We start from the raw sequence: 22,076 nt of genomic DNA, 5'->3' as shown, positions 1-22,076 counted from the left end.
TAAGAATTTCCTCTTCTAAGAAGCAGTGAATAAGTGCGATAATTACAGTGCCTTCTTAATGCAGTAATAAAAGCTGCCATCATACATTATGTCATTGACCTAGAGATTCTTATATTCAAAATAAAATTTAGGTACTGGTATCATTCAAAATAAAATGAGATGCCTGTACTTCAGATTGTGAAGTTGCATTCCATTTCATGTGAAGGATACTTCTGTAACTGTTCTGTGGGTGGTAATAGTGGTTTGTTCCATTCAGGACTCAGGAGACTTCCATCATGTGATAGAAGCGTGAGGAAGCACTAAGAGTTCTAGAATACTGGTGTGTACTGAATATTACGTTCAGCAAAGCAATCCTTTTAGTAAACACCCTGCCACACAACCATTGATCACAGACGCTATTTGAAGAGCCATCCACTCCCTTCACGGCCTTGGGGCACAGGGAGGTGTGACTGGTCCTAGGGGTCCTGCCGCCTGGCGCAATGGGCCATGCTGTCCTTGCCCTAAGGCCTAGGGCTTTAAAACATTTCTCTTTTTTCCTTTGTAATATGCGTGTGTTTGTTTTTCTTTTCACTTCCCCTTTATCACCATGAAATGCGCCTCTCTGGGTGCCTGGTAACTGACGTCGTGCAGCTCGGGTGAAAAGAACAGAGCTGGACAGAGCCAGGACTTTGGTTGGGACGTGCCCCGATATGTGTCCTGAGAAGGAGCGGTACATGCGGGAGACCCGGAGCCAGCTGAGCATATTTGAAGTGGTCCCCGGGACCGACCAGGTAGAGAGAGCCCTGGGCCCCCGCCGTTCCTGTCTAGGCCACTGTTTGTGTTTAATCATTGCTGTGGAGGTGGAGTGTGCGGGGAGCCTTATTCTTCTCTAGTTTCTGAAAATACTGATACTTGATTTGGGTGTTTACATTCTCAGAGGGTGGGGGTTGTGCGCCAGCAATCAGACTAACTTGCGTTGTGACATGTATACTAAGCACCTTGTGTGAGTCAGCCGGGCACATGGTGTCCCGAAGGAGAGATGTAGGTACTAATTTGTTGCATAGACTAAAATTTTTTTCTTTTTTTTTCTTCCCACAATTTTATTCCTATTCTTTTCAGTGTTTATGTTTTGCATATTTGAGATTATGCCCTAGACACAATTTTGTATGAATCTTTTTCACTTAAAAATATGAACATTTTCTTCTCCTTTTAAGCATTTTTAAATGATGGCATGTTATTTGATTATGTGGCTGTGTCAAAACGCCCCATTTTGCAGTCATTAGATAGGCTGTTGTTAATTTTTTGCTTTTATTAGTAATTCTGTCAGGCATATTGTGTGTAGTGCTTCTAGGGTATTTAGATTATCTCCTCCCGTTAGGTCCTAGGAATTTAGTTCTCACATTGGGGTGTGACCTTTTTTCATTTTCCTGGACAGGTGCCAGTGCGTGTTCCCATACGGCCCCCCCCCCCCCCCCGTTTCAGATCCCCTTAATCTTTGTCAGTTTTGCCCGTGGGCCTCCTCCTCCCGGCTGGGGGCTCTGCAACTGCCTTCTCCCCACTGGGCATGGCCTGTCCCAGCAGAGGCCCAGGGCCCAGGCCTGGGATGTGCCCCTGCCCCTGGCTGTGAATTCAGCTGTAGGCCCTTGCTGCTGTCTCATTTCCTTTCTGGCCTACATAGATTTGTCTGATGTGTGAGTGTGGCTGAGACCTTTGAACTTGCTTCAGGGTCCCTACCTGCCGCCTCTGTGCTTGGAGCTGAGCAGGTGTGTCCTCACTTCTATTCTGCTTCCTGATGTGATAGCCTCTCATCCTCCCTGCTTATCAGATATGCCCCCTCAAGTGTCTCTACTGTGTCTTTGAATTCTGATTGTCACCTTCAAACAGACATTTTATATTTAAAAATCGTTGTCTTGATCTCACATGAGCGTGTGTGATTTCCCCCCTCCCTTTAAGGCACAGCTGCTGGGAGGCTGGCCCCTCGCCTCCCCCCAGCTGCCTGTCCTGGCTCATGTCCTCAGGTGGACCACGCAGCGGCAGTGAAGGAGTACAGCCGCTCCTCGGCCGACCAGGAGGAGCCCCTGCCACACGAGCTGCGGCCCCCGGCTGTGCTCTGCCGGACCATGGACTACCTGGTGACCCAGATCATGGACCACAGGGAGGGCAGCCCACGGGACTGGTACGACTTCGTGTGGAACCGCACACGCGGCATCCGAAAGGTACCAGCCACCCCACCTGGAAACCAGACGTGTGTGAGTTCCAGGGTGGAAGTGAGAGATCTGTCCATCTTACCCAGTTGTGTGTCCCTGTAACAGAAAGTACACTGTCATTTAAAATGATTCCAAACTCTGTTTGGATGTGTTTTGTGGGCTTTGCTTCAGATTGTGATAGGAGAAATTTGTGTAATAGCATGGTCTCTCAGAGCTGATTTCCTGTGTGTGCGAGGCATGTGTGCAGGGCCACTTGAATGTGTGTGAAGTGTGTGTGCATGTGTGACGTGCCCCTTTGTGGCCAGGACGTCACGCAGCAGCACCTGTGCGACCCCCTGACGGTGTCCCTGATTGAGAAGTGCACCCGGTTTCATATCCACTGTGCTCACTTCATGTGTGAGGAGCCCCTGTCCTCCTTCGACGCTAAGATCAACAATGAAAACATGACCAAGTGCCTTCAGAGCCTGAAGGAGATGTACCAGGACCTGAGAAGCAAGGGCGTGCTCTGTGCCAGCGAGGCCGAGTTCCAGGGCTACAACGTCCTACTCAGTCTCAACAAGGGGGACATCCTGAGGTACGTGTGCAGACCTTGGAGTGAGCCTGGCTGTCTGGAAAGGCAGGGCTTAAACAGGAGACAGCAATCGGGGTTTGTGGGGGAGATGACTCTGTGCTCTCTCTGGTGCGGAATGCTGGGCTGACGGTAAGACACCCGGGCTGGGCCCTGCACTCCATTGACAGGAGCAGAGGATCGGGGTGCTGGTATAGCACTTCTGAAGTGGCCCCAAACCCTTTCTCAGGACAGTTTTTCCTTGTCAGTGAGAGAAGATGAGGAAGGACTGGACCCTGTGGGCAGAGCAGGTGGGGGACCAGGGCAGGGAAGGCCAGGTACCCGCAGGCACTGTCAGCAATTGGCTCTGTCCAGGCGTGTCTCCTCATACACGTGTGCACCTTGTTAAAGATAGGAGAAGAAAAATTGGGTGAAACAAAAATGTTGAGGGTGGGATGTTAAGAAAGAATGGACTTCAAGCCCTGGTCTGACCCGTGTGGACGTGCATAAGAATATGACAGGGCCCTGGTGTCTCCACCTTACTGTTAGCGCACGGGCCTGATGGCACTGGAGTCCCTCGTTTGTACAGAGACTCTTAGCTTGGTGTTTTCCCCAAGAACTTTGTTGCAGAATACCTGGATGTGGTCAATTTTGAGTTTTAAAATTAAGCTTTGGGGAGAAATTAGGTATGGAAAAAGGCTGTGCAGTCTTTTTGTGTGTGATAGGCGTTTGTCTCCTTATCTTGAGTATTCATCTGGGTCAGCTTATTTCTAAACAAAACAAAGTTAAATTTTGTTTCTTAGACATCGTGGTGAAACATAGTTGGCATTAGATAGGCTGTTGTTAATTTTTTGCTTTTGTGTGGCTTTGTTTACTTTCTTCGTCATCTTTTTAAACCAAACCTCTGCCTCCAGCCCAACCCAAAAGTGGCGGCACTGAGGTCAGCACACTATGGATGTAAGGCCCCCGTGCCGCCGAGACCCTCTCGCAGTGGGGTCGGAGTCTAGTTTTCTTTTTTATCAGATTTCTTTTCATGGAAATTTTGTTAAATTAAAAATGAAATTCTAACCCCTTTAATCTCTTTTAATTAACAGAGAAGTGCAACAATTTCATCCTGCTGTTAGAAATTCCTCTGAGGTGAAATTTGCAGTTCAGGCTTTTGCCGCGTTGAACAGTAATAATTTTGTGAGATTTTTCAAACTGGTCCAGTCAGCTTCTTATCTGAACGCCTGTCTTCTACACTGTTACTTTAATCAGGTGAGTGTACACCTGTACTTGCAGATCTGGGAGAAAGCAGGTTGTTACTTACGATATTTAAGTGCTGCTTTATTTCAAGAGCATCTCAGCAGGTCCTGAGCTGACCCCTCTACAACCCATGTGGTCGCCCCCGACTTTACAGGGCTTGGCACCGTTGGCTGCCTGCGGGAAGAGCTATGCCATGGCAGACGTTCTCTGTGGTTCAGATAAGAGAAGTCCCTTTAGAATAATATCCCCTGAGTTTAGCACTGCTATTTTCCATGGAAACAAAGAAACAAAAACCCAGAATTGCATGCACAAAATCCCTACATTAGGAATCCTTAGCATTATTAATCTAAGTCGTTAGAGAGGGCCTGGTGCAAGTCCATCTCAGTGAATGCCTCGTTGGTGCCTTGTGCACGTTATCACAGAGGCAGGACGGCCTCTCCTGGGTTCTGCATGTGAATGACTGGTCTCAGAATGTCTAGGCCACATCTTTAGCCACAGCCTCCTGAGGGCACTTGGGGGTGATGATAAAGCTGCTGCTGGGCACTGGGCGGTTGGCTGGTTGGGAGGAGGCTGAGTCTGGCTCCAGGCTGTCTTTCCACTGTGGTGATGGAAGGTCCTTGACCACATCCCAAGCGGCAGGTCTGCACATCTGCTGGTCTCAGGTCTGACGGCTGCTGACAGAACTGAGTTTGGGGACACATGAAGAGGTTTCTAACAGCGTGCCACTTAGCAAACTATACAGCTGATAAGTAAAGGTGGTAGTCAATATTTAAAATAATGATTATTTACTGTTATTAGAAATGTTGGTCATTAGTGCCTAAAATGGGCACAAATACCTAGTTATTAACATGACAACTTTGAACAAAAGAGAAATCTAGTGCTTTCCCTTTACAAAAACCAAGAGTTTCACCAGCCATGGCACCCACAGCCCCACTGTCCTGCCCCTCTCGCTGAGCTCCACTTGCTGCGGTGCCGCCCTCTCCACCCCAGCACATGCCTGCTCAGGCCTTGGACCTGCTGCCCTTGCCCTGTGCCTTCTCGCAGTGGGAGAGCTGAGCCCCACTCACCCCTGCCTGCCACGGCAGGGCCGCTCATGTCCACCCAACCCCACCTATGTTTCCCTGCCGCCCCCTCCATCCATGCAGTTGACACACCTGCATCCTGCTGCTCCGTGCCGTCTCTCCTGGGCACGCCTGTGGGGACAAGGTCTTACTTTGCCCTGTTGCACTCCCAGCTTTAGCAAACACTTGGTGAAACTTGACTGAATCAGTTGAGGACACTGAAGGGGAGTGAACAGTAGGCAAGTCACCCAGAGTTCCGGCACCCACTCTTGTCGGCATCTTTGTCTTCCTCGTCTCCTCCGAGCGCCTGTGACAGTGCTGCGAGGCAGTCCTGTCCCCTGCTGCTTAGCCTGCTGCCATGCGTCTCCCACGGCACCCCCTTGTCTCCGTGGTGACCTCAGCAGCTGTGCGGCCTTTTGTTGAGTGGGTGGCACACCCTTTACTTTCCCTGCCTGCTTGTGGATGGGTTTTTAATTCTTATGGAAAACCCTTCGTGGTGTAACATTTTCTGTGTGGGAAATGGATTGCTTCCTGTGCATTTTTTGGCATCTTCCGCCCAGAAGATGGCCTGATGGTCGTAAGCCTGGTGCCGGTTGCCATGAGCGGGGGGGCTGTAGTGGAGCGCCGTTTCCCCCCTGCCTCGTCTCTGTGGCCGTGGGGTGACTGGCCCTTAGTCTGGTTTCTCTCAGATCCGCAGGGACGCGCTCCGGGCACTGAACGTTGCCTACACTGTGAGCACACAGCGGTCCACTGCCTTTCCCCTGGATGGCGTGGTGCGCATGCTGCTCTTCAGAGACTGTGACGAGGCCACAGACTTCCTCAACGACCACGGTCTCTCCGTTTCTGATGGGTAAGGGCAGGCAGGAGCTGCAGGGCCTCTCCTCTTGCTCTTTAATTCTAGTAAAGGGCTGGGAATTGCCAGCTTGTGCCAGGCCTGGGGAAGCACGTTCCACACGCTGCCTCCCTGTGGTTCAGGTGAGCAGGACAAGGCTCAGAAAGGTGGGCAGCACCCCAGGTCAGACCTGCTTGTCAACAGACTGGGGCTTAGGCCCCCTTCTTTGTGACTCCAGAAACAGTACTTTTCATCAGTTATTGAAGAACCTAACAGTGAAGGGGAGGTTTCCTTATCCTGTCCCTTAAAGACGGCTTCTGCTGGCCCATTTATGATAGCCAGACAGGTATTGGTGGGCCAGGCCAGGGCTTCCCCTCTGCTCAGAGTCAGAGTGTTCTGAGAACCTGATGAAACTCAGGGACCCTGTCCCAGGAAGTGGCACTATAATATGTGATGTGTTGTGTCCCAACTGTCCCCTCCCCTAACTGCTCGCTACTGGCCTCCATGGGCCTGCTACCTGCTGTCCTGTCTTCACTGAAATGTGGTGGCTTTGGAATGAGACAGGAGCATGGGGTGTGCACGGCTCTGTGCTGTGGCTGTTGGCCAGGCCAGGCGGCTCTGTGTCAGAGGATGCAGCCCAGGCGCAGTGTGGTGTTGCGGGCTCCTCGGCCGGACCAGCCTTGAGCAGTGCTGGCAGGTGCTGGGACGGCCAAGGCTGGCTTCTCACTTGTGTATACCTCTCTGTGGGTTCTCTGCTGTCTGGGTAGCTGTGTCGAGCTGAACCGGTCCTCGTTCCTGGAACCAGAGGGGTTATCCAAGGCCAGGAAGTCGGTGTTTATCACCAGGAAGCTGGCAGTGTCTGTCGGGGAAACTGTGAATGGAGGGCCACTGCCCCCTGTCCCTCGTCACACCCCTGTGTGTAGCTTCAACTCCCAGAACAAATACGTTGGGGAGAGCCTGGCTGCAGAGCCCGTGGGCACTCAGAGACCCGGCTTGGAAGCAGCAGGTGAGTGAGCCGCGGTGGTGGGAGGGAGCCGGCTGTGGCCCCCGGGAAGCCCCTCAGCAGCCAGAGCATCCGTCTCGTCCTGGGGTTGGGCATGGCTGTTGGCTCAGGGCTTGGACCTTGCTCCCCAGGAGCAGCTTGAATGGCTCCCTGGTGTCACAGAGCATGGCCCTGTGACATTGCTCTGGAGGCATCCCAGGCCAGTCTGCTCTGGGAGGGTGGCCAGCTCAGAGGGTCACTTTGGGTGGCCTGGGGGTCATCCTCAGTGCCCTCATATGCCCATTCCCTCCCAGGTGTGGGGCGAGGGGAAGAGTGTGATGCCGAAGTGAACGTGCCCCCACCTGCTGCCTTCCTGCAGCCGCCTCCTGCCCTGGCGCCTGCCCCAGCTCCTCCGCCTCAGCTCCCAACCACCCTGAGTGTGGTGCCCAGCCTCTTCCAGCCCCCTGTGCAGTCCGAGCTGCTTACTCCCAGGCCTGCACCTGTGTACACTGACTCGGTAAGGGGTCTTACACACCGGGGCTCTGAGGCGCCTGGCTGCATGGCCGCCTAGCAGCGTGTGGCGTCCAGCCTGACTGTTGTCTGTGGATCGAGCCCAACCAGGTGGCTGTGTGTGTGACTCTAGAACGCCCCAGGGCCTGCCGTGCTGGGCCCTGGGATCTTGGCCCTTGAACCTGTCTTTCTGGGGCCCCAAAGTAAGACCACACGCAGTTCTGTGGTTTGTGGCTTGTGTCTTCCTTTGAAAGGGTCACTGTCGAGACTTTGGAGAGTGAGCGAGCCAAAGGGTTTCCTGGACAGGCTGTCTGCAGGGCTGGCCACACTGCCTGGTGGCACAGGAAGGTGGCGAGGCAGCAGCTGGGTAGGGACCTGCCCACAGTTGTCAGCTCAGGTGGTAGCTGGGCCTCCCTCAGGCTCACTGTCCATCCTGCCTTCCTCACAGCCATCAGAGCAGCACTTAAGTGCCCAGCTCGTGTGCTCTGTGGCGCTCGGCACCTGTCATTGCAGAGAGCCAGTGGATGTGTCAGCACCCCGTGTCCACTGATGGGTGGGCCCTGGGGTCAGGCAGGGCCTGCCCACGGCTGTGAGATTCAGCCTCACCACCTGCCCTGGGCAGCAAGGGGCCTGTAGCACTAGAGCAGAGCCGGGGCGGCCAGTGTGCTCGCCCATCCTCCCCAGGCCCTCTGTTCGTCAGAGGGATGGAAGCACACAGCCTGGGTCCCGAGGCGCCATGAGATCCCCCGGGAGTGTCCAGGGAGGGGGTCTTGGAGGGACTTGGACGCTGGGCGGGCGTCCTGGGAGGGCTCCTTGGTGGTTCCATGGAGACCTCTGTCCAGCCCCTCTGGCTGCAGCGCAAAACCACGTGGCCCTGAGCCGGGATGGGTGGAGGTGGTGTTCCTCATGCCTGTGCTCTGGACGTGTGGCCTCTCCTTAGGACCTGGTGCAGGTGGTGGACGAACTCATCCAGGAGGCCCTCCAGAGGGACTGCGAAGAGGTGGGCGCTGCCGGGGCAGCCTTTGCAGCCACCGCACTTGGGTAAGCATGGCTCTCTCCCGCCTGCGGCATCTGCGCTCACGGGGCCACCGGGTCACTCCCTGTGTCCTCTCCTCAAGCTGCTGAGGGCTAGCAGGCCGCTGCGGCCGCCCGTCTGTACAGGCTCGCCCGTGGGTCCTGCTCCCTGGGGGTACGGCTCCTCGTGCTTCTGACCAGCTGCGCTGCGTGTAGTCATCTGGGGGTGCTCTTTGAGTGGTGTTAGGGTTATTAAGGTGGTAAACAAACAGCATTTACCTTAAACATGATTTCAAAATCTAACGAAGTACACATTTTTAAACGTTCAGTCAGTCTCTTTTCTAGTTACAGATCTATTTGGGTCTTCTGTTTCTTCAGTTTTGATAGATGGTGTGTTTTTTTTCCTTGCCTATATTAGAGTTTAGTTCCAAGGTTTGTTTGGCTTTTCTTTCGTTCTTATTTAGAACAACATCCACTTTGTTCTGTGTAGTGTTTCCAATGCCGCTGTGGAGGAGCTGCTGACGGCCGCCACTGTGGGCATCCTGAGGCATGTTGCTGCTGAAGAAATGACTGAGGAAATGGAGCGGCAGGAGGCGGCAAGGCAGTGGGTGGAAGAGCAGAGGTGGGCTGCCACACGGGCGTCAGGGCGTGGTCGGCGGGCCCTGCCTCGGCCCGGGCCCTCTTGCTGTTGTCTGCTGGGCCAGCGCCAGGCCCCCAGCACCCCCCAGCACCCCCACACACAGCGGCCAGCTCTGGGGGAGCTAGTGGTCTCGGAGCCAGAGTGGGGTTGGCTGTGTGCCTGTCTGGCGGGATCGGAGGGCAGGGCCTGCCGACGCAGGCAGCAAACTCAGATTCCAGTGGGGAGGCCGCGGGTATGCGGTCTTACTCCAAGTGTTACCCTTGCGCTGTCTCTCTTGTATCCCTAGGCTGAAACAGGAGAGAGAACTGGCCTTGAGTCAGCTGAGCCAGGGCCTGGCTACAGAGCTGACAGAACTCGTGCTGACGGAATGTGTGAGGGAAGCCTGCGCAGGGGAGCTGAGGTGAGGCAGGGCGGCTCCTGCTGGGGAGGGAGGCGCATGACTGGCGGGCTGTGCAGTCGGCTGCACTCTGACAAGGACATGCCTTTGGGGGGCTAGACCTAGGCCTGCGGCTGCGTTCCTGCAGAGGCCCTGCCCCTCAGGGTGTGTCTGTCGGCAGAATGGCAGGCAGTGTCTTCCACATGGCCACTCTGCTGGTTTTTCTCATGTGGAAGACCCTTTCCCTTGTGGGGTATGTTAAGTTGTCTTTGAGGTGTCTCCCTTAAGTTAATAGCTTCAGGGTCAGGCTCCAGGGAAGGAGGCCCAGGTGCACAGGGAAGCCTGACTTGGCTTAAGCTCCCCTGAGATGGCCCGGGAGGGGATGGGCGGCGAGTGCTGGGATCATAGCTTCCTGGAGGCATGAATGGATTGTCGCATTAATGTCTCTTTGAGCCACATCTGTTAGTTGGGAGTCCACATCACTGCTTGCTCTAAGCAAAAGACCTCACAGGTGACAGGAATATGTCTGTCCTCAGTCCCAGGAAGGGGTGTTAGGAGTTGAGTAACGTCGAGGTCACTGGCTGTGCTCTCCACAGCTCACATTTGGATTCCAGCTCAACGCTATCCTTTCCACCCACCACAGAGGGTGGCTATAGGAAATGGGTCTTGCTTGGCTTGAGCGGCTTGGATTTTGTGACTGAATGTACTGGGCAAAGTCCCTCTGTGCTCCCTTGTTTGATAGGAGTCCGTCGTGGAAACCTCCTCTAGGTACGGGTTCATCTGAGGGGCCACTGCTGCGTGCCCGCGGGCTGTCAGCCCCAGCAGCTGCCAGCCGTCGCACGAGACTCTCTTGGCTTCATCATCGGATACTGCTGATGGGAAGATGGGGCAGTTGCCTTAGTGGTCATTTAAAAATTAAATTTCTCACTATTTCATTAAATGAAGGTTTATTTCCTGACTGTTTTCAAGGCCCGGCTGGACCCGTGATCCAGTAGGTGGTGGTGCTTCCGTTCTTGTTTCCATCCTCCCAGGAATCTGCATTAAGCAATAGGCAGAATCTTAAAGCTTCCCTTGTCATGAAGGTGCACTCATGTTCTGGTGGAGGACTTGGACTCCTGCACCTCCAGGCCACTCTGAGTGTGGCCCCCCCATACTGACTGCCCTCTTTCCTAGGAGTGCCATGGAGGCCGACCGGAAGGTCCGCGTGGCCCGCTGCTCGGAGGCTGTCTGTGTCCACTTGGTGGACTTGTTTCTGGAGGAGGAAGTGTTCCAGACTGCAAAGGAGACCCTCCAGGAGCTTCAGTGCTTCTGCAGATACCTGCAGCGGTGAGTCCCTGTCCTGGCAGGTGACACTGATGTGCAGGGGAGGGCCTCCACAGGCGTTGTGCGCTCAGAGGCAGCCAGTGTGTACATCCGTGTAACACGGTCCTTCCCGAAGGGTATAAACTAAGGGAATCAATGAGGAGTTAGGCCGGGAGGCAGTGTTCTATTTCAGCACAGACTCACAGGTTGTCTTCTGTAGTTTACCCACTAGGCACAGGGCATTGGCCATGAGCAAGCCAAATGACACCTGTATGCACCCACATGGAGACATTTCTAAAATGATTTATAGTGGAGAAAAACAATTTTGGGGGAAGTGTACACAACATACAGTGTATATTCAAACTAGATAGATTGTTCTGGATTTTCACGGAGTAGTATAGTCACTGAGCAGGCCCACAGGTGTCCAGCGCTGGTCATGGCCATTGCTTCCTGGTGGATGGAAGCATGTGGCTAGTGACTTGTTGTTAGTCTTTGAACCGGGCATGCATGGTGTGTGATGTGTGTTGTATGGCGGGTCACAGCAGCGAGCAGCAGTGTGCTTGGGGGTGACTGCCACCTAGGAGGGGAACAGTGGGGAGTGAGCCTCACTCCACGGGGTCCTTGTCTCCCTCCCCAGCGGTGGCACTGCCTGTGAGCCTGCCTTGTGGCCGCCAGCCCGCGTGGGAGCACGTGCCTCCTCTCTGCCCAGCCCTCCTGTTCCCCAGCCGCTGGGCAGAGGCAGGTGCCTGGCCCCAGCTGCGTGCGGGCCTCTGGGCGGTTGTCAGGCACCACCACGACCTGCCTGCTCTGCTGTAGGGCTTCCAGCGGTGCCTCTCCAGCCAGGACAGAGTGCCGCAGTGACGTGCTTGTGCAGGCGTCTGCTGGGTCAGAGGTCGGGTGCGGCTGGTATTCGTGTTGTGTTGCCCACTCGGCCGACAGGTGGCTCAGTGTCAGCTCCTGGGTCTGCTCGCCTCTGTGCTCCCACTGTCCCTGTGATGCCAGGCTTTTGCTCTGCTTGGGCTTTAATTCTGATTCGTGTCTCCACTGGAGGCCTGTTGTTTGTTGGATTTGCAGACGCCCCTGAGAGTTTCCCCTGTGCTCTCCAGGTGGAGGGAGGCCGTGGCAGCCCGGAAGAAACTGAGGCGCCAGATGCGAGCCTTCCCCGCAGCACCCTGCTGTTTTCACGGGAACGACCAGCTCAGGGCACTGGCACCCAGCGCGGAGTGCCCCATTGCGGAGGAGAACCTGGCCAAGGGCCTCCTGGATCTGGGCCATGCGGGGAAAGTGGGCATCTCCTGCACCAGGTCAGCACTCAGCCTGCCACTCAGCCTCGAAGCACTCCTGCCCCCCAGCTCTGTGGAGAATATGGTCAGCCTGTATGTTTGGGGGGAAGACGGGGGATCAGGAAAGTGGAGACCACCCCAGGATTGCGTTTTTGAGGTCGTCTTTCCCTCCGGGGACTTGATCTTCACGGTTTGATTGCACTTGCTCTCTCCCCTCAAATGTTCTGGGTCCTGGTGGTCAGATTCTCCTGAGAACACTTGTTGTTTCCCAGGTTTAAGGACACACTGTGTCTTTTCTGTTTGCGAAGCCAGAGGGCACGTGGCTCACTCCACCCGCGCCCTTCTGCTTCCAGACTCTTTGCTCTGCCATCACCTGCTTGCACTGCCACCCTGTCTTCTGCAGCATGTCCGGCTCTGTGGCCCTCCCCAGGCCCTTGCCTGAATTATCCAACCTGGCCATGCCTGCATGACCTCTTGAGAAGGGTCTCCAGTACAGGGCTGGGGTGGGGAGGCAACATGGAGGGGCTGTGGTCTTGTGCCATGCTTCACCCTCCCTGGGCTGTTCTCTCTGAAAACTGCCTCCATAGGTTTCATGTGGCTCCAACACGCTTTGTGTGGTTGTCTTGGTTCCTGGGATTCCATTCCTGCATCTGTAAGTGGGGTGGGGGATTGTGCCCGGATGCTGTATGGCCAGGTGTTGAGGGCTCTGACCCACAGCAGCTTCGGTGCTGGCCTAGCCCCCTTCTGGAGCCCTGGCCGCTTCACCTGAGTCAGGAGAGCCCCCTCTGTGTCCCCCGCCACACCACTAACCAATTACTTTCGCTCAGAGCATCAGTGAGTGCCAACCAAGTCCCTTCCCTGGGCGCTGAGCTGGCCTCACACTGGACAGTGTTGTTCTTTCTTCGTAGGTCAAGGCGGCTCAGGAACAAGATGGTGCACCAGATGAAGGTCCAGCATTTCCATAAGCAGCTGCTGAGGTTAGTCGTGCCCCTGCTGCGTGCTGCTCCGTCCCGGGGCTCAGGCACGGCTCACCCCCTGTGCTCTGTGCCTTCCAGGAATGCAGCATGGTCCCCTCTGGACCTGGTGTCCCTCGTGGCCGAGCACCATCCTGGGAGGCAGGAGCGTGTATTCTGGAAGCTGGTGCTGGTGTTGCCTGACGGAGAGTCTCCAGGGAGCCCCAGCAGGTACAGGGTCCCCTCTATAGACCCTGATGCCAGAGAGCAGCTAGGATGATGGTGTGTGCTCCTCCCTGTGATGGGGACCCTGCTGAGGAGGCTTGTGTTTGATGTTTAGGCTTGTAGTCTGCTCAGTGCCCTGAAGATGACACTTAAACTTTTTGTTCTGTGATCGCTGCCATAGTCCAAAAGCATTTAAGATATGATAGTTTAAAGCTATGCTGAGGTATATTCATAGAGCCGCTTCGTTGTAGACTCTTGGGGAAGACAGCTTACAGTTTGTCTACTATAGTTCTTTTTTTTCTTAGGAAAAAAACTTGGCATTTTGAAAAAGAAATCCAAAATATTTCTCGTAACCAAATTGCTTCCAGAAACCATACTTTTAAAGCAACTGCAGAACATGCTACTTTTCTTCTCTAACAGCATTATTGAGATGTAATACACATACCACAAATTTTGCCCATTTAAAGTGTACATTTCACTGGTTTTAGTATATTCAGAGTTGTACAACCACCATCACTGTCTCATTCCAGAACTTTCCTTTTACCTGAAAAGAAGCCCCAGCCCAGTTAGCAGCCCCTCTCCATTCCTCCCACCCCCACGCTGGCAGCTGCCAGTCTGCTCTCTGCCCCTGCACTTACCTCTCCTGCATCCTGTGTACATGGGACCACACAGTGAATTGTTTTTTATGACATAGTGTTTCCTAGGCTCACTCACACTGTTGCCTGTGTTAGTCCTTCCTCCTTTTATGTGGAGGAATAATATCCCCTTGTGCAGCTGTGCCATGCTCTCTTCATCTGTTCATCACGCCTGACAGGTGGTGTGGGTCACTGTGAACAGCGCAAACGTCCTTGTGTAGGTGCTTGTGCAGACATGTGTCTGCAGCCCCCTCAGTTACACACCAGGTGTCTGGTAACTACATATTCACGTCTTTGAAGAACTGCAAACTTTCCACAGCAGAGCACCGCCTCACATTCCCACTAGGACACGTGTGGGTGTTAAGCTCTCTGAATACATTACGTGTTAGGCAGTTCCTATTGGAACAGATGCAGGCTTAGGAAAAAGAAAGATTTTAAAGATTATCTCATAAGATACTTGAACAGAAAAGGGAGTTGTGATGCTTTATAAGTACTCAAATGATGATTGATTTCTTAAGAGCTGTTTTTCTGATTTGTCAGTAAGTTTATTAGGAAACATATCACAGGAATTCTTAAGGTCTTAGGCATGAGAAATCTGATTCTATAAAACATATGTATTTCAAACTTTAAGGACATCTTTTATTGCTTACAATCTTATCTGAGTGCTTCAGAGCCCTAAATCCCATTAGAGTGGGCCAGTCCCTTGAGTGCCCTCTCTTAACTGGACCCAGAACCCAGCATAGTTGCCCCACTTAACCCACAGCCTGTGTGAGGAGGTGTCTGTGAATCCACATCTGGGTGATATTTCTCTTTCTAAAAATCTTTTCCTGAAAATCTTTATAGTTCAAATTTAGAATTAGATTCTTTGTGTTTTCTTTTCTTCAGTCTCCTAGCAAACTGGCTAAAAGTCAAGTTTATGGGAGATGATGGCTGGGCGGACGATGCACATGGTGACACTCGTGGGATTCAGACGCTCGCACTGTTTAACACGCTCGGCAACCAAGGGGGTCGGACAGTTTCTGTCAGTGTGTGTGTAAAGGTCAGTGACAATCACTTTATGTATTTACTTCTGTGGTTTTCTTATTTACACAAGTCTCAGACATCACTGGAGTCATATAAAAGCCCTGAAGTGGTTTAAAAGAATGTGAGATGCTCAGAGCAGGTGCCACATCTGCTCGTATCTTGATGGCATCGCACGGACACCTGTGTGGCGTGAGGTGACAGGCCTGACTGCGAGAGTGCAGCCTGCCTCACCTGTTCCAGGGCACAGATCTCTGATGTCATGGCTGCAAACTCAGGCCCCCCTGAAGAGGCATGGGGGCACCTGTGCTGTTGCACATGTGACTCAGAAGCCCCAGACTTATGGGCGTTGGGCAGGTTGCCCGAGAGGGTCAGACACAGCCTTCCGCAGACTCGCTCTGACCATCACATCTCACACTTTGCCTACTGCTGACATCCTCTTGACACAGCAGGTCTCACAGAAGACCAGCGGCTCTGCCCACTGCTGTTTTCGCTGAATTTGACCCCAGCTACTCTAAGTTCAGGGATATACATTTCAGGTTAGTTGTTTTGTTTTAAATGCAGTTTTCGATAAGTGCTAATTTTTTTCTTCATAAGCGTTTGTACAATACTGACCTTAATTTTTGGTTCTCTGAGAGATTCTTGTTTAATGAGAATCTATTTCCTCATTAGTTCAAACCTGTATAAATAAATTTTGGGCTTCAGTTTATTTGTTCAGAAATAAAACCCAATGTTATTTTATTTACTTGGAAAATGGCAGTGCAGGACCGCAAGTGTGGGCTTCAGCATTCCATAGGCCCGGTGCTCCACCAGCTCTCTGCCCTGGTTGGGGCACAGTCCGTGATATGGCCGCGACTGCTGGGCTGCATGCTCGGCGGGGCCCAGTGAGAGTCAGCCCGCCCCACTGAGCCTGACGCGAAGGCCTAGATGCCCCGGCCTCTCCCATTGTGGCAGGGCCCCTGATGCCACAGTCCTGTCCCCTCTGCCTTTGGAATGCTTTCGAATGCTAGTGTGCTTACAGGGCTTTTGTTTCTTTTGTTTTTCATTTTAATGTCGTTGATTGTGCTTTCTAAATGTAAAAGTAATATGTGTGTAAACCTATAAGAGTCTAAGGAATTACAGAGCTGCCCAGGCTCACCACTCTGAGGTGACAGGCACGTCGTGATGTCCTCGTCCTTTTTTTCCTGTGGTTGAAAGTCAGTCCTCACCTGCTGGACACGTAGTTTGTTGTTTTTCTTGCTGTTAGTCTTATAACTTTTAATCCAGATATTATTTGCATGTAGTTAAGAAGTCAGAGAGCATTACATGATTTATAATGAGAGGCAGCATCCCCTGCACCCTCTGCCGACCCCTTTCCCCATGTTTTCCAGTCATTTCCATCATGTTTCCAAATCCCATGCTTACACTTCTATTTCTCAGTTTATCCACTTTAGATGTTCTCTGCTGACTTCCCATTAAATTAGGTGTATTAGTTATCTGTTCTGCTTAACAAAGTAGCCGCAGACTTAGCAGCCTCAAATGACAAACGTCTGTTGTCTCATGGTTTCTGTGGGTCAGAAGTCTGGGTGTGGCCTTGCTGGGTCCTCCAGTCTAGGGTTTCTCTCAAGGGGACGTTGGCCAAGGCTCTGGTCTCATCCGAAAGCTCGACCAAGGGGGACCTCTTTCTAAGTTTATCCTGGGGGTTGCCGGCAGGGTTCACTTCCCCGTGGCCCATGGCCAGGGGCCTCCCCAGTCCCTGCCATGTGGGCCCCTCCTCTCCATGGGCAGCTCTCCACATGGCAGCCAAGATGGGAGCCCATTTGTAACCTGATCCTAGAATGACATCTGCTCCCTGGAGGCGAGTTATGGGCAGCCCACACTCAGGGCAGGGGACTGTGCATAGGTGTGGCACTAGGAGTGGGTTGTGGGGCATTATGGTGCTGCACGCCACATGGAGCACCCCACTCAGCCTTCCCTGGCCCCCAGGGTGGCCATGTGCTCGTTTATGTTACCTGAGTAGCGGCCGCATCTGCCCGGCTGCACGGCCACTGTGCCCCAAGCCAGCAGTTCTCCTTGACAGCCTTCCTTCATTATCCTGGAAGTAGTGGCTGCTTTCTCTTCCCGTCTGTGTAGTTTTGTGTCTCATTGATTTTTACCCAAATATGCCTGCAGATGGACGCTGCCCATCTTAGTGGGTTTTTCCAAATGCTCTGTCCCTTCACCTCACCCCCACCCAAAAGGGGCTGTCCTCCTGCCCCTCTCTGGGCGACCGTGTGTCTCAGGAGGGTGACTGCCAGCAGCCTGGTCCTGCTTCCCCGCTGCTCCCCCTGGCCCTGGGCCAGGTCCCTGTGTGTCTGCACTGCCTGTGGACAGGTACTCTTAGGACCCTTGTTTACTGCTGAGGCTTAGGGAAGTTAAAATGCCCCAGCCCTACAACTTGTAGGTGGTGGTGCCATGCACAGGAGCCCTTGTGGAGAGGCGAGGTCAAGTGTGGAGTGCTATTGGCAGCAGCAGTGTTCTTTCTTGGTTTAGTGACGGGGACGGCCTTTGCCTTCCCCCTTGTCTGAATGCAGCACGGGGAAGCACCAGCTTGAAAACAACAGGTGCAGTCCTTGGAAGTTATCTGCTCACAAAAGCATATCTCCTCCTCAAAAATGAGCCAAGACGCCTCATGCTGAAAACAGGGAGGCCTTGGGGATGTGTGAAAACACCACCCCTGCTTACTGGGAAAATTCTAAGAAAATCAACAAGATGTTCTGGCCTGTTTGTCCTGAGAGGGGAAAGATGAGTATAGCACTTAACTGGGGTCCGAGAAAGGCTGTATAAAAATAAAAGAGCTGTGCCACATCGGGGCTGCAGCCATTGCCTGTCTGTCTTATTGTCTGTGTTTTTTGTTCACTGCCATTTCACCCAAGCAAGCGGCTCACAACATTCAGTCTCTTGATTGATGGCACCTGTCTTTCAGTTTCTTGCAGAGAAAGCGTGTGTGGGAGAATTTTCTGAGTCCTTCCTGTCTGAAAATGTGTCTACCTTGCACCGCACATAGTTTAGCTAGCTGTGGAGTTCCAGGGGCAAGCGACTTTCCACCCAGTTTTGCCCCACTGTTGTCTAGCAACAGGGGTGTTGTTGAGATATCTGAGCCACTCCTGTTCCCTTCTCTCTGGCCAGTTTTGTTTCTCTTTGGAAGCCCATGCTCTCTGTCCCTGCGGTTCTGAAAACCCACTTTGGTGTCCCTGGGGCCAGCTTCCTCTCTTGTGCTGGGCTTCGTGGGTCCGTCTGGGCTGGAGACTCCCGCTCTTCTCCTGGGGTGTTGCATGTCCTGCTAAACCTGTACTCCTCCTCTGTCCTGTTCCCCCTCGAAACCCTATCAGGTGTTAGATCTCATCAAGTTGGTCCTCTGAGCCTCTGATCCTTACTGTCCTATTTTCTGTCTTGTTTTTTATATTATTTTTGGAGAGGTTTCCTTTTTTTTTATATTCTAAATGTTGTATTGAATTTTTTGTTCCATATATATATATTTTTTTATTAAGGTATTATTGATATATGAAGGTTTCACATGAAAAACAATGTGGTTACTACATTCACCCATATTATCGAGTCTGCCCCACATACCCCACTGCAGTCACTGTCCATCAGTGTAGTAAGATGCCACAGAGTCCCTGCTTGTCTTCTCTGTGCTACACTGTCTTCCCCATGATCTCCCCTCCACACCATGTGTGCCAATCATAATACCACTCAATCCCCTTCTCCCTCCCTCCCCACCCACCCTCCCCACCTCTCCCCTTTGGTAACCGCTAGTCCCTTCTTGGAGTCTATGAGTCTGTTGCTGTTTTGTTCCTTCAGTTTTGCTTCATTGTTATACTCCACAAATGAGAGAAATCATTTGGTATTTGTCTTTCTCTGCCTGACTTATTTCACTGAACATAACACCCTCTAGCTCCATCTGTGTTGTTGCAAATGGTAGGATTTGTTTCTTTCTTATGGCTGAATAGTATTCCATTGTATATATGTACCACATCTTCTTTATTCATTCATCTACTGATGGACACTTAGGTTGCTTCCATATCTTGGCTATTGTAAATAGTGCTGTGATAAACATAGGGGTGCATATGTCTTTTTGAATCTGAGAAATTGTTTTCTTTGGGTAAATTCCTAGGAGTGGAATTCCTGGGTCAAATCGTATTTCTGTTGTTAGTTTTTTGAGGAACCTCCATATTGCTTTCCACAGTGATTGAACTAGCTTACATTCCCACCAGCAGTGTAGGAGTTTTCCCCTTTCTCCGCATCCTCACCAGCATTTGTTGTTCCTAGTCTTTTCGATGCTGGCCATCCTAACTGGTGTGAGGTGATAGCTCATTGTGGTTTTAATTTGCATTTCCCTGATAACTAGCGCTGTGGAGCATCTTTTCCTGTGCCTGTTGGCCATCTGAATTTCTTCTTTGGAGAAGTATCTGTTCATATCCTCTGCCCACTTTTTTTTTTTTTTTTTTTTTTACAATTCAGTTTTTTTATTTTTATGACTTCAGGACTTATTTCTTTTTTTTTTTTTTTTTTTTTATTGAAGGGTAGTTGACAACAGTATTGCATTACATTAGTTTCAGGTGTACAACACAGTGATTCAACATTTATATACATGATAATTCTAGGTACCAGGTATCACCATACCAAGTTGTTAAAATATTTTGACTATATTCCTTATGCTATACATTACATCCCGGTTACTTATTTATTTTACAATTGGAAGTGTGTTTAAATATATATATGTATATATATATATATATATATATTTTTTGTGAGGGCATCTCTCATATTTATTGATCAAATAGTTGTTAACCACAATAAATTTCTGTATAGGGGGGTCAATACTCAATGCACAATCATTAATCCACCCCAAGCCTAATTTTCGTCAGTCTCCAATCTTCTGATGCATAACGAACAAATTCTTACATGGAGTACAAATTCTTACATAGTGAATAAGTTACATGGTGAACAGTGTAAGGGCAGTCATCACAGAAGCTTTCGGTTTTGCTCATGCATTATGAACTATAAACAGTCAGTTCAAATATGAATATTCATTTGATTTTTAAACTTGATTTATATGTGGATACCACATTTCTCTCTTTATTATTATTATTTTTAATAAAATGCTGAAGTGGTAGGTAGATACAAGATAAAGGTAGAAAACAGAGTTTAGTGTTGTAAGAGAGCAAATGTAGATGATCAGGTGTGTGCCTGTAGACTATGTGTTAATCCGAGCTAGACGAGGGCAATAAACATCCATGTATGCAGAAGATTTCTCTCAGAACATGAGGGGGGAGGTTTTAAGCCTCACCTCTGCTGCTCCCCATTTTCTCACCAGATGGCCCCCTGCGACTGTGCCTGTCTTAGGTTGTTCCTCCTTTGAGGAATCTTACCCATCTCTGGCTAACCAGTCATCTTCCGGGGCCATACAGGGAAATGTTAAGTTGGTAAGTGAGAGAGAAGCCTTATTGTTTGAAAAGGTTAGCTTTTTACTTCTTTGCATATTTATGCCCTGTGGCTTCTATGCCCAGCATTTGTCTTGAGGTGTCTTTACCACTTGGAAGAATTATGATACTCGGAAAATTCGACATGTGGCACGAGTTCTAATTAAAGGTTGTGATTAGGTAGGAAGAAGAAAAGCTATAGAAGTAGCAGGCAGAAGAAAACCTGGGAAGATTGATTATTTCTTTGACATATCTTCTTGTAGAGTAACTTCAGCATGGATAGGTTTTAAACTACTAATTAAATTGTGCACACACATTAACATAATAGGAATATAGTTACCTAACCAAAGCATACCCCTGTAATTACCAGCCATCTCCAGTGAAACCAAGAAAACCAGTTAGGCACCTTAGGCATTTGTGAAAACTTATCTATGATATGGTGGATATTGTCCGACTGAACTTAAATAGTCTGAGAGAATTCAGATAAACTAGAACAACCCATTCCTGGGGACTGTTCATATCCCGTATGTTCTTTTAATGATAAATAGTCTGTGGTTGTAAGATTTTGGAGTGCTACAATTTGCACTTCTCCTAATTCTTGGTTGAGTTCCAACAGTATAGATCCAGTCCAATTTTTGTTTTACTGTATGCACAGGCCAGCTTAGATATCTCCTTCATCATTCCCATGGCAAGTCCAGGAACTGGTGGGATGAGTGCATCTACACCTGTGACAGTGCGTGGATCTTTGTTGGAGTTTTTTTTTTTTTTTTTTTTTTTTTTTTCTGATCATCTTCTGGCATGAGTCTTCCCGAGAGTGCTGATGTTGGAAGTTCTTTTTCATATCGTATCTTAGTTCATTTTCGGGGTAGCCAAATTAGGCTTTGATCCTCTGTATAAACACAAACAGACCCTTTGCCTACACTTTTATATGCCCTTTATATCATTGTGTAGAACTCATTAGAGATCACCACATAGGAACTGCTTTTTTTTTTTTAATCATTAATCTACACTTACATGACGAATACTTTGTTTACTAGGCTCTCCCCTATACCAGGTCCCCCCTATATACTCCTTTACAGTCACTGTCCATCAGCGTAGCAAATTGTTGTAGAATCACTACTTGTCTTCTCTGTGTTGCACAGCCCTCCCCTTTCTCCCACCCCGCTATGGATGCTAATCTTAATACCCCTCTTTTTCTGCCCCCCCTTATCCCTCCCTACCCACCCATCCTCCCCAGTCCCTTTCCCTTTGGTACCTGTTAGTCCATTCTTGAGTTCTGTGATTCTGTTGCTGTTTTGTTCCTTCAGTTTTTTCTTTGTTCTTATATTCCACAGATGAGTGAAATCATTTGGTATTTCTCTTTCTCTGCTTGGCTTGTTTCACTGAGCATAATACCCTCCAGCTCCATCCATGTTGCTGCAAATGGTTGGATTTGCCCTTTTCTTATGGCTGAGTAGTATTCCATTGTGTATATGTACCACCTCTTCTTTATCCATTCATCTATCGATGGACATTTAGGTTGCTTCCAATTCTTGGCTATTGTAAATAGTGCTGCGATAAACATAGGGGTACATTGGTCTTTCTCATACTTGATTGCTGCATTCTTAGGGTAAATTCCTAGGAGTGCAATTCCTGGGTCAAATGGTAGGTCTGTTTTGAGCATTTTGATGTACCTCCATACTGCTTTCCACAATGGTTGAACAAGTTTACATTCCCACCAGCAGTGTAGGAGGGTTCCCCTTTCTCCACAGCCTCGCCAACATTTGTTGTTGTTTGTCTTTTGGATGGCAGCCATCCTTACTGGTGTGAGGTGATACCTCA

General features: G+C 50.6%; 1 protein-coding gene across 4 annotated transcripts in view; it reads left to right on the top strand.

Moving 5' to 3' along the window:
• MCM3AP (minichromosome maintenance complex component 3 associated protein) overlaps positions 1-22,076 on the top strand; it is a 51,521-nt gene that overhangs the window by 8,514 nt on the left and 20,931 nt on the right. For 3 of the 4 annotated variants that reach the window (XM_057505578.1, XM_057505567.1, XM_057505571.1), the window contains exons 7-21: positions 631-770; positions 1,998-2,195; positions 2,492-2,760; positions 3,828-3,990; positions 5,729-5,889; positions 6,639-6,877; positions 7,168-7,370; positions 8,304-8,404; positions 8,868-8,999; positions 9,304-9,417; positions 10,567-10,719; positions 11,802-11,999; positions 12,887-12,955; positions 13,034-13,162; positions 14,677-14,830. In XM_057505578.1, the coding sequence (XP_057361561.1) occupies positions 631-770; positions 1,998-2,195; positions 2,492-2,760; positions 3,828-3,990; positions 5,729-5,889; positions 6,639-6,877; positions 7,168-7,370; positions 8,304-8,404; positions 8,868-8,999; positions 9,304-9,417; positions 10,567-10,719; positions 11,802-11,999; positions 12,887-12,955; positions 13,034-13,162; positions 14,677-14,830 (2,423 nt within the window). The remainder of the gene's footprint in view (positions 1-630; positions 771-1,997; positions 2,196-2,491; positions 2,761-3,827; positions 3,991-5,728; positions 5,890-6,638; positions 6,878-7,167; positions 7,371-8,303; positions 8,405-8,867; positions 9,000-9,303; positions 9,418-10,566; positions 10,720-11,801; positions 12,000-12,886; positions 12,956-13,033; positions 13,163-14,676; positions 14,831-22,076) is intronic. The other variant, XM_057505573.1, reaches the window with a different exon arrangement.

The sequence above is a fragment of the Manis pentadactyla genome, chromosome 1, assembly GCF_030020395.1.
Source record: "Manis pentadactyla isolate mManPen7 chromosome 1, mManPen7.hap1, whole genome shotgun sequence".
Classification (NCBI taxonomy): domain Eukaryota; kingdom Metazoa; phylum Chordata; class Mammalia; order Pholidota; family Manidae; genus Manis; species Manis pentadactyla.
This window is presented reverse-complemented; position numbering and strand designations above follow the sequence as displayed.